The sequence below is a fragment of the Protopterus annectens genome, chromosome 9.part0 (assembly GCF_019279795.1).
Source record: "Protopterus annectens isolate FY-2018-M chromosome 9.part0, PAN1.0, whole genome shotgun sequence".
In the NCBI taxonomy this organism is placed as follows: domain Eukaryota; kingdom Metazoa; phylum Chordata; order Ceratodontiformes; family Protopteridae; genus Protopterus; species Protopterus annectens.
Genome location: NC_056743.1, coordinates 1,517,055,709 through 1,517,068,208, shown reverse-complemented (window position 1 = coordinate 1,517,068,208; position 12,500 = coordinate 1,517,055,709). Strand labels below are relative to the sequence as shown.

The 12,500-nt window shown below is 41.8% G+C and overlaps 1 protein-coding gene across 2 annotated transcripts in view; it reads left to right on the top strand.

The window, feature by feature from the left end:
• Positions 1-12,500, top strand: part of LOC122812149 (E3 ubiquitin-protein ligase TRIM39-like) — a 180,188-nt gene that overhangs the window by 147,161 nt on the left and 20,527 nt on the right. The window contains exon 6 of one of the 2 annotated variants that reach the window (XM_044084461.1): positions 4,141-4,393. The exons of the other annotated variant lie outside the window; for it this stretch is intronic. Coding sequence (XP_043940396.1) covers positions 4,141-4,235 — 95 coding nt within the window. The 3' untranslated portion in view covers positions 4,236-4,393. Of the gene's footprint in view, positions 1-4,140; positions 4,394-12,500 lie in introns of those variants that run through there. 2 annotated transcript variants of the gene reach the window in all.

The following is a 12,500-nucleotide window of genomic DNA, read 5'->3' as shown; positions in this document are numbered from 1 at the left end:
TGAATGCCCCCTTTGATGGCTCAACCCATTTTGGGTACAAAGTCAAAGAGGTGCTCACCAAGTGGGAACAAGAAGGCAAGACCTTGTCTGCCATAGGCGTATGTTTTTCCACTCTGACCAAACCGTATCCCAGAGGTCAAAAAGGTAATGGAAGAATGTGGTTCTGAAATTCTCAATGGTCTTTCCTGGACACACATGGTGAAAGCTCCCACAGAGGCAGAGAAGAATAATGGAAGATGCTGCTCTCGTGACAGGGGAGGAACTCTAAATCAGGGCTCTAGAGATTCCTTCTTTGACAAGTCCCTTTCAGCACTCCTGAATAGAGGCTTGATTGCTCACCTCTGGAGGCAATCGGAGGCCGGCTCTCTCTGCACCCACAATCCTGGTTACACATTACAAACGACAAATGGGTGCACCAAATAATATCCAGAGGTTATTTCATCCCCTTTGCCCATCTCCTCCCCTTTGCCCATCTCCTCCCTCAACACTTAAAAATCCCAGACATGCCACCCAGTCAAAGGGATCAAACAACCACAGAAGTACAAAATTTGCTAAACAAATGAGTCCTCCAGGAAGTCCCCTCAGACGAAAGAGGATTCGGAACTTACTCAAGATTCTTTTTTGTACCAAAGAAAACAGGGACTGGAGACCTATTCCGGATCTCAGGAATCTAAACAAATCGATCAAAAAGAGAAAGTTCAGGATGATCACTCTACAGTCAATTCTTCCCTTTCTAGGAAAAGACAACTGGATGTGCTTGATAGACCTTCAAGATGCGTACTACCATATAAAAATGGACAGGAGCTCCAGAAGGCATTTGCGCTTCCAGCTGGGAGCCAGTCATTACCAGTTTATAGCCTTACCCTTTGGTCTCACTACAGTCCCCAAAATGTTTACCAAATGCATGGCAGTTGTTGCGGCTCTCTTGAGATATTAAGGATTCCGAGTGTTTCCACACCTAAACGACTGGCTTCTAACTGCCATGACCAGGCATCAAGTTGTAAGGGCAAGAGAAGCATAAATCTTTGCTCTCATCTGGGAATCACCTTAAACATCGAGAAATCTGCTCTAGAACCCTCCTAGAGTCTCACTTTCATAGGAGCGCATTTAGATAGAAGAACAATAATAGCAATACTTCATCTGACAGAATTACTTCGTTATGAAATCGGATCAAGCTTCTTATTCACAGGAAAAGAATGTCTGCAAAATTAGTACTTCAAGTCTTGGGGACAATGGCAGTGTCAGTAATACTGGTATCCCTAGCCTGCTTTCATATGCAAATCCTGCAATGGTTGTTGTCGACCGTTATCTAGATCTTCCAATGTCTCACAAGATTCTGATAACTGATGTGTGCAGGAAAGATCTTCAGTGGTGGATTTATTCCGATCAGGTCAGTCAAGGTCGTCCATTTGTGCTCAGTCAGCCCCAGGCCACGGTGACCACTGATGCCTCCCAGATAGGTGGGGCATTATCTGGGAAGGACAGTCCAAAGTACCTGGTCCCGCCCATGAGGCTCACCTGCATATAAATGTTCTAGAGATGAGAACAGTGCTTCTAATGTTGCAAGCCTTTCAAGACTCTCTTCTTCTAGGAACAGTACCACTACAATCAGACAACATGTCAGTAGTCTGGTACATCAACAAACAGGGAGGAACCAGATCTTATCCGCTTTGTTGGAAAGCCCTCAGGATTTGGTAGTGGGTGATATCTTCCAGTCGCTTTATGATAGCAACCCACATTCTGGTAAAATCCAGTATGATAGCAGACAAGCTCAGCAGGGCAGTTCTGATGCCTCACGAGTGGTCCCTCGAACAAGGAGTTGCGGAAAAGATTTTCCAGAAATGGGGTCAGCCTTGCTGCGATCTGTTTACATCACCCATGAACAAAAACTGCAGGAGCTACTTTACTCTAATCCCCCTTCAGGGGGAGTCACTTAGGGATGCACTGGTATAAGATTGCCCCCCCCCCCCCCCTCACCGGGACTTTTATACAGCTATCCTCCAATCCCCTTTATTCCCAAAGTATTACAGAAAGCAAGTATGTTGAAGAGAACAGTCATCCTCATTGCCCCTTATTGGCCCTGACAGATTTGGTTTCTCTTTCTTTGGCCTCATCTTCAGGAAGAACCATGGATTCCGGACCCAGTTCCAGACCTACTTTCACATGCACAAGGGATGGCTCTTCGGACATGACAAATCTAAAATTGACAGCATGGCTTCTCGGATTCCAGTGATAGCCAGGCACCCGCTCCTGTTTTCTCTAGTGAGACACATTTTTCTCTCTTCACATAAATCTTCCACATAGAAACCTTTACTGAAGCAAGTGGAAAAGGTTTGCTGTGTTGGCATGCAAAATAATGCTGATGCTTTTACTGCTCCACTTTACTTTATTCTGGATTTTCTAGCCAAACTTTTTAACAAAGGGGCTGCTGCAGATACTGTTAAAGTTCAGTTAGCTGCGATTTCTAATTGTCATCCAGGAGAGAATGGTTTTCTTATGTCCCATAATCTTTGTAAGACCTTTTTAAAAGGAATTTTGCTGTTGAAACCACCTTACAAAAGCCCTTCCCCCCCTTGGGATTTGAATTTTGTATTGACTTGGTTCATTCTCCATTTGAGCCCTCAGCAAGTTGCGACTTAAAATTCTTGACTTGGAAGACAATTTTGCTGGTGGCTATTACTTCAGCAAGACGGGTATCTGAATTACAAGCATTATCTTTAAACCCACCCTATTTGTTATAAAGACAGAGTTTCATTACGAAGTAACCCTTTCTATCTAAAGTAGTCTCTGAGAATAACCTTAATCAGTCCATTGAACTCCCAGTTTTTTTCCCGAATTTCCAAAACAAGGGAGAATATCTCTTACACTTATTAGATGTTCACAGACAGTTGCATTTTTATTTACACAGGACAAAGGATTTCAGAAAAACAGATCAGTTGTTTTTTTTTTTTTTTTTATGAAACAAGAAAAGTTTTGCCAGTTGCCAAAGTTACCTTGTCTAAATGACTTTCCGATTGTATCACTTTTGTACATAAATTTAAAAATGAACAATTGCCTAATCCAATCAAAGAACAGCCTACCAGAGCCGTGGCGACTTCTTCAGCCTTTCTGACCAGAGAATCAGTAGACGGTATTTGCGCAGCAGCCACATGGTCAAACCTGCATACTTTTATTATGCATTACAAAGTGGATTTGGCCTCCAGGGGTAGAGCTTCCTTTGTTTCATTGGTTCTGAAGAATATTCTCCCATGAGCCACCCAAGATTCAGGTTGCTAGGGACGCTGTCCCATATATGAGAATAAAGGTGGGACTGACAACAACACATAAAGAAGTTATGTACTTACCATAATTTTCTATGTGTGTTGCCTGTGTCCGCCTTTATTCTTAAAACCCTTCCAACTGCCCCCTTCCTAGACTCCTGGGAGAATGGATGTTACAAAAATGAGACCTTCGAGGACCCTTTGTTAGTTGAAATATTTCTTTAAGCTTGTTGAATATTTCTGCTTCTATCTCCCTTTATATAACCACTGCCTACTTTATTGGGCAAACAAGATCTGATGTAATGGGGAGATGCATTCTGGGAAGGATAGAATACCCAAGAGCTTAGTTGGAGGCTTTTGCATTAGGCTGAGATGGATCAGATCCAACCCATATGTGAGAACAAAGGCGGAGATTGTTATGGTAAGTATATAGCTTCTTTTTTTGTGATCTCCTGTCAGCTGGTGTTGCAGGGTTGTCTGAATGAAAGTTTTCAGTTGTAATTGTTCCTGACTTTTGTATGTACCACACATATGGTCAAATCATGACCTATTTATAATACCACTCGTTTTTTCTAATCTGAATTCATCTGTCATTCCTTTTCACTTCGCAAAGCCTGCAGTTATTCTCCTTCAAAATAGAAACTAGGCATATTCACAGTTTTTCTGTTTATTTTTATCCCGACCTGTCCCCTTTTGTATACAGTTCATTCCTTCCCTTCATATACTTCTCCTTCCCCCACATTCAGTCATTCTTATCATCCATGCCTTTGTTTTGAATAGTCACTTACTTATGCAACAGTTTTACTCCTTCACCTAGAATCAGTTTGTAGACATCTTTCAACTTAATGTTTTATCTCAATTTTGTCTTCTTTACCCCCAGGTGGTATGCAACCTAACGGACCCTCTGGCTTATATAAACTCATAATGCTCATGCCTCCCCTACGAAAGCAGTCATCCACTGCTGTTTGCCTTTAGTCATGCGGCTTGCATCAGGTTACATCCTACACAACTCTGCAATTACCTGAATCTATGTGTGTGTCTTGTTTTTAATGTAATTTGTATATTGTGTCAGTGTTTGTATTCGGTGTGTATTTGTTGTCTTTACTGCATTAATATGTATACACATGTATATATTTGTAAATACATTAACCTTGTATATTTGCAAATATGAATTTTTATTATGTATAATCTTGTTTTGCTGTGCCAACTTGAGTTTTGCATAAGTTAATCTTCAATGTTTTTTGTGTACAGGAAAGTTGTTTAACAACAATGTCTTTGTAGTATACTGCAGATTTTAAAGCATTGCAGTATGCTACCATCCTGTGTACTTAAAGTGAGCTCAATGTGACCTAAGGTTTGATCTTTTTTATGGAACGTAGTGAATGTCGTTTTGCTGCCTTGTACTTCAGTTGTGGTTGCAAAGAGTTGTTGCTAACCTGTTTACCAAGTTGACAAATGTATAGACAATTTAAAAAAAACAGTGAAACCAGTTTTGTTAAAAGGAAGTCAGTGGTCATAACTTTCTTTTGTTTTTTAACAGTTACAGTTGAAAATTTAAAAAATAAGGTTTTATTTCTGGTTTACTTAATGTATAGTATCAAGAGTCTTCACATGCAAACCAGACTGGTGATTTGGCAAAGAAAATGCAAAATCTCCTTTTGTTATGTACAGATAGCCATTGCTCCTGATCTGAGAAGTTCCCAGTCCAGTAATCAATATGTACTGTAAAGAGATGACTTAATTGTTTCTTTTAGTGCTGTGACTATCTTCTCACCTGTGGCAGTTTCATTAATGGGGGGATGACTTTTTCTGCACTCGGTGCTTCGCTAAAGATAACATGTAACGTGGCACTGCATACAGCAGTGGCAGTGATGATGGGCAGAGCATGTATCCGATTACAGTATTCTTCACGAAGGGCATAGTGGCCTGTGGCACCATTCTAATCCATAGAGACACCACTGAAAAGAAATACAGTACAAAAGCTCTGGTACTTCCTTAGAATTATGTAGCACATGATGTTTGGGTATAGTTAAACCTGCATTACCCACACTTGAACATTATTTGCTGCTGTAAGACAAAATTATTTGAAAAATGTATTATCTTTTTAAATATTGTTAAAATATTACAGAACTTCATTTCTGTTGTGTCTGTCCTTGCTCACTGCAGTGTCTTAAGATGGCTTAGCAATGTAATCCACATGCATTCATCCACACATTTGATGACACTTGCACAGTATCACAATTTTAGTGCAATTGCTAGTTGCTGACTACCTTTTTTTAAGAGATATGAGGGAATATTCATCTTACAGACCAGCTGGCTAAGGGGTTAAGGTCTTTGCCTCCCAGGCACAAGGTGCAAGGTTTGATACTGACCTCCGACCAATTCCTTTTTGGAGTTTGCATGTTCTCCCTGTGGGGTTTCTCCCATGTCTGAAAAACATCATCTCAGACTCACCAATGAATGGAGCAAAACATCATCTCAAACTCACCAATGAATGGAGCAAAACATCATCTCAAACTCACCATTGAATGGAGCAGTGGGCGGCAGCACAGACTCTAGATGGTGCCCTATAAGGGGAAGAGTTGTACAGACCAACTGCTTTGGCCATCTACTGTGGTGCATGGATCATAGACTGCACACCTTGGCAGGGTTAGCCACTCGACGATGTAAAATATGGAAATAGGTGATTTGGTCATGTTGACTAATGTTGCCAAAAATGGGTATGGGTAGTTACTGGTGATAAGTGGGTTGAGGACCTGGCCTACTCTGATCCACACCAGGGACCCTTGCTAATGGAGGGAGGGACATATGTGCCCAGTGTGCTGGGTCAATAAGCTACTGGCTGGCCGGTGTCTAGTTGCCCAGCCTGGGGTAGCTCTGTTGAGCGAAAGCTGGATGTAAAACCAACCAACTTCCCAAACATGAACTGAGAATTGCTACACTTAATGTAGGTTCACTGACAGGATGTAGCTTGGAAGTGGATGATATGATGATATGGAGGAGGCTGGACATCCTGTGTATCCAAGAGAAGAGATAGAGGGCAGTGCAACAAAGCCACTTGGTTTGGGATCCAGAGTCTACTACTCGGGTGGAGGGCGGAGAGAGGCTTCAGAAGGCAGTAAGGGATATCATCAGAATTAATGACAGACTCATGGCAGTCAGACTCCAGAGTAATGATAGGGCAGTATTCATAAACTCAGCTTATGCCCCACAGCAGGGTTGTGATAGTGAGGAAAAGAGTGCATTCAGACAGCAGTTGCAGGACCTGCTAGATAAAGCAGGAAAACATGAATTGGTGTTGATAATGGGTGACTTGAATGCACATATCAGGACAGACTGAACAGGATAAGAGGACTGTCTTGGGTCCACATGGGTGGGCAACAGGAATAAAGAAGGAGAAACCATTCTAGACATCTGTCTGGCAAATGGCTTGATAGTAGCCAACACATGGCTCAGAGACAGTAAGTTATTCAGAGTCTCTTTAATTAATGGCAGGTGTGTACCCAAGAAGACTGAATGTTGTAATTAAATCAAAAGGTGCTTCAGCAAAGTATTAGTTTAAGTATGTGCACACTTATGCAACCAGCGTATTGTACATTTTTTATTTTTTATATTTTTCTACTAACAGATTTGTTTGCATTTCAGTTGAATTGTACAGGTTATAGGTCACATTAAACGTGGGAAAAGTTTTGAAATGATTTATTGTGGTCTCATTTTTTTATATCACAAATGCCTGGCATTTTAACAGGGGTGTGTAAACTTTTTATATCTACTGTATGTGTGTGTCTGTGTATGTGTGTGTGTGTGTGTATATATATATATATATATATATATATATATATATATATATATATATATATAGAGAGAGAGAGAGAGTAATGTGTGTGTGTGTGTGTGTGTGTGTGTGTGTGTGTGTGTGTGTGTGTGTGAATGTATATGTATGGGTCTGTGACATTTTGCCGAAAATCCATTTTGCAGAAAATGTTGACATAGGGTCCAAATTGCCGAAAATAGTACTGACAGTGTATATGCCTTTTTCCCCAACTGTAGTGCGTTCTCGGCGTGAGAATATTAATGTAGGGGGTGTGTGGGGGGCATTGGCCCCACCTACTCAGGTTATAAACTACTTACTTACTGTTTTAATAGGGACTGGACAATATAAAACAATACTAGACAATATTAAACTGTACTGGGTGGGGGGCTACATCCCCACACTTCCCCTACTTTAATATTCTCACTCTGAGATCACACTACAGTTGGGGTAAAGGGCATATACACTGTCAGTAGTATTTTCGGCTAAATGGATTAATGGATTTTCTGCGATTTGGACCCTATGTCAGATTTTTCAGCAAAATGGATTTTCGGCGAAATGACACTGATCCATATGTATATATGTCTGTATAAATATATATATGTGTGTGTGTGTGTGTGTGTGTGTGTGTGTGTGTATAGATGTATATCTTTATATATATATATTGTATATATATATATATATATATATATATATATATATATATGTATATATATATATATATATATATATATATATATATATATATATATATATATATATACATACACACACACACTAGTGTGTGTGTGTGTGTGTAAGCCGTGGTGGTGCAGTGGTAGCGTTGTCACCGCACAGCAAGAGGTTCTCCCGTTTGATTCTCGTCTGGAGAGCCTTTGGTGTGGAGTCTGCATATCCACCCCGGGGTCGAGTGATGTTCGAAAGACATGCGTGAATGGGCGTGCCATCGTTGAAGGTTGGGCGTCAGGCTGGCACCTCAGCACTGTAAAAATCTACTGCCAATCATTAGCGGACTGGAGTTCAGCTGTGGCGACCCCTAACCGGGAAAAGCTGAAAGAAGAACAACAGTGTGTGTGTGTGTGTGTGTGTGTGTGTGTGTGTGTGTGTGTGTGTGTGTGTGTGTGTGTATGTATACACACACATTTATATATATGTATATACATACACTAGTGTGCGTGTGTGTGTGTGTACACACATGTATACTAATTGTTGTATATCTATATATATATATATATATATATATATATGTATATACACACTAGTGTGTGTGTGTGTGTGTGTGTGTGTGTGTGTATGTATGTATATATATATATATATATATATATATATATATATATATATATATATATATATGTTCATCGTGTTACACTGCTGCAGTCATTACACTTGGGTTATCCTGCCGTCAGGCGGTCCCGCAGTTGACCTGAGTTCCAAAGTCTTGGTCCGGCGTCGGTTGCTGTCGCTTCTTCCCTGACATCAGTGCGCCAGGGGTATATAAGATGCATCTGATGCCATTTTCTTCAGTCTTTCTTGCCGCGCGGTGCCCGAAGCCAAAGCAGTTCGCAAGTGCTGGTCGGCCGACTCCTGAGATTTTCGAAGTCGAATTTCAGATCCGAAGTCTTCAACAAAGGTAAGTACCCTGTTGGGGAAACTTTTTTCTTGCCTCAGACCAATGTCAGAAAAAGTTAATAATTGTATTTCTTGTGGAAAGCAAATACCTCATAAGGACTCCACTCTTACTGTATTCCATGCCTAGGCCCTGATCACGACGTCACTAGTTGTCGCTTTTGTGCTAGATTTAACAAACGCACTATTAAACGACGTTTTGATTTTGCTTTGCACTATTTTGGCCGAAGGTTCAATTATACTATGCCGTTGGATCAACCGATGACCGCAATTCTCAAAAAACGCAAAGACATGGATAAAGACAGGCATCCGAGGTCCAAAACTGACGACAAAGCCTCTTTTAGGCCAGTCACCGGTTCGCCAGTTCTCAGTGAGGCGCTTTTGCAGCCCCTGACACCCGCTACCTCAGAGCTACAGGCTGCCTCTGACTCCCACATGGAGACAACTAGGCCTCTGGAAACTCAAGGTATTGGGCCTACAGAATCTAATCCCTCATATGGGTCTGGAGCCACTGAGTAGGCATCGGCTTCTGAGGGTGTTTTCAGACCTTCACAACTTACCATTAAAGCAACAGCCAAGACAAAAGCACCATTAAAGACAAAGAAACAAGTACAGCATTCTCCTGGACAGTCCTCCATGCCTAAGAAACAGATGCTTAAAATGGCTGAAGACCTCATTACTCTAATCAGGGGTTCCCATCCCCCTCCTGAGAAAAGGCCTAGGCAGGATACAGACTATGATTGCTGTAATCAGGTTTCCAATTCCTCTGATCCCTCTTCAGACCAGGGATACTCTCTACCACCCTATGAGGACTCCGATGCTGAAGAATCTATCCCTTCAGCCTCTCCTCCTGAGGATTACTTTTCTGGGGAAACCTTACATACCATGAGTGAGCATTTCCATTGGGAAAGCCAGGATTACTCAGAATCCAAGAAAAGGCTCAGGGACTTCCTTTTATTGCTTCAGCACAGGCCCCTGGCTATTCCGCCTGTGTTAGATATTGTGGATGATGTGTTCTCTGAATCCTGCTTATCTCCTGATTCTTTTCCCCTGCACCAGCCAAGCCAGATAGGTATTATAGAGTCCCTAACTCTCACAAGTTTCTTTATAAAAACCCTTCTGCTGACCCAGAAACCATTTCCCAGGGTCCCAAAGGGGTTAAGGCTTCCATTGCAAAAAATCCAGTGCCCTCTGACAGAGATTCTAGAGCATTGGAAACATGGGGGAAGAAAGTTTACACTTCTGCAACTTTAGCAGTAAGGGCTTTAATTTGCCAGTTTCACATGCTTAAGTACCAACAATATGTAATGACTCTGTTAAAACAGAAAATGCTTGCAAGCTCAGAAGCTCCTGACTATAAAGAAATGCAGGATTTATTGCATACAGTGGAACAGGTGGGAAAACATACTCTGCAATGTGGTTTTGATTCTTTAGAGGCCTCTTGTAGATCCGCAGTTACAGGTTCTGTGATTCGAAGACATGCTTGGATAAAAGAACAGAGTTTACCTGATCATGTTAAGGCAAAATTACTGGATGCTCCTTTACAGCATGATACGTTGTTTGGTGTTAAGGCAGAAGAGGTGTTAAAGTAAACGGAGGATAAAGCTAAATCTATGCAAACAGTCAAAGATTTCTTACAGGTACAGCCACCTCGATTTGGCAGAAATTGGCCTACAAAGAATTGGGCCTTTCCAGTGCCAGACAGGCCACAGATAGGCAGATACAGATGCCCAAGAGGCAGATCTCAACCCCAAGGCTCTAACAGACAATGACAGTGGGGTACCTCATCCCCAAAAGGAGGTGAGGACAGGTCTCAACCTTATAGGAAACAGTCCCAATGACTTCCCCCTTTGTATGCCAAGCATTTCCCTTTTGGCAGCCCCCTTAGGGGAAAACTAGCACTTTTTTCTCAAAATTGGCAAACAATCACCCAAGACAAATGGGTTCTAAATATTGTGTCTCAAGGCTACAGGTTCCACTTTCACACTTTACCAAGGATAAAAGGAATGCCAAACCTGCCACAAAATCAATGGGCAGAGGCTCAAAAACAAATTTCAGCCCTCATGGACATGAGAGCTATTCAAAAAGTACTACAGCAGGAACAAGGACAAGGATTTTACTCAAGACTCTTCCTGGTCCCCAGAAAGGACAAAGCCTGGAGACCCATACTAGACCTTTCAACTATAAATACTTACCTGGATGTTCCGAAATTCAAAATGTTGACACTACAGCAGCTTCTTCCCATGCTGGGCAAGAAGGCTTGGCTTGTTACTCTGGACCTCAAAGAGGCATACCTGCATGTCCCTATCAGACAAGATTGCAGAAGATACCTCAGATTCAAAGCTGGTACAATACACTACCAATTCTTTGCACTGCCCTTTGGCTTATCTACTGCGCCCAGGGTCTTTACAAAGTGCCTGGCACCAGTAATTGCATTTTGCAGACAAAAATTAATTCAAATATATCCATACCTGGACGACTGCCTCATTCAAGCAGAGAGAAAGGACATTCTTCTAAAGCATCTGGCATTTTTAAAAAAGTTGCTGATTTCTCTAGGGTACACTGTAAACGAAAAGAAGTCAAAACTAGTGCCCTCACAACAGATAATATTCCTGGGTGCCAGCTTAAATACAACGGCCCAGATGGCTTATCTCACGCCAGACAAACAAAGACAACTGACTCAATATTTTCAATTGCTGGCAAAAAAGTCCCATCTCCCTGCAAGAAAAATTCTGCAGGCCCTGGGATTCATGGCATTCTGCATACTACTAATCCCATATGCCAGACTGCATATGAGGAAATTACAATGGTTTCTAAAAAGTGTTTGGATTCAACACGCTCACAGTTTAGAATCAGTAATACCAATAATTCCCTGCTTACAACAGGAGTTTCGATGGTGGGTACAGGCATGTCACCTCAGCAAGGGTCAGCCTTTCACTCTACCCACAGTCAGGCAGACTCTAACAACAGATGCTTCGGACTACGCCTGGGGAGCACACATGGCAGGAAAATGTATTCAGAGCAAGTGGACCACAGACCAAATGCATCTTCACATCAGTTAAAAAGAGATGTTGGCTGTTCAAAATGCCCTAACAGCTTTCAAGGACCTTCTGCATCCAGGACAATTACTATTAAAGACAGACAACACAACAGTAATGTGGTACATAAACAAGCAAGGGGGCACTCATTCTTATCCCCTATGCAGGCAAGCCATGACCTTGTGGAACACAGCTCTAACTTATCAAGGTCATCTGCAAGCACAATTCCTGCCAGGAAAGAAAAATATTCTGGCAGATGATCTAAGCAGAAATATCATGGACCCTCACGAATGGAAATTGAATCCACAAATCTTCAGCATGGTAACGCAAAAATGGGGATGCCCAGACATAGATCTTTTTGCCTCCCTACTAAATTGCCATCTACAAAAATTCTGCACAAGGACTTACCACACACAAGCATGGAAAGTGGATGCTCTTTCGTTCAGCTGGAAAAGCCTAAAAGTTTATGCCTTCCTACCACTGCCTCTCCTTTCAAAGGTACTCGTAAAAGCCAGACAAGAAAAAACACAGAAGATCCTGATTGCTCCAGACTGGCCACGCCAGCACTGGTACACAATCCTAAAGAACTTGGCTCAAGGCCCACCATGGATTTTGCCTCAAATTTCACACCTTCTGACTCAACAAAACAATCAGATCCTGCACGGTCAGCTCAAGACCCTAAACCTGGCTGCATGGCAGATTCATTAGCCAAACAGGCAACACCTCTTTCTAAAGCTGTTATGGATGTCATTTTGGAGGCCAGGA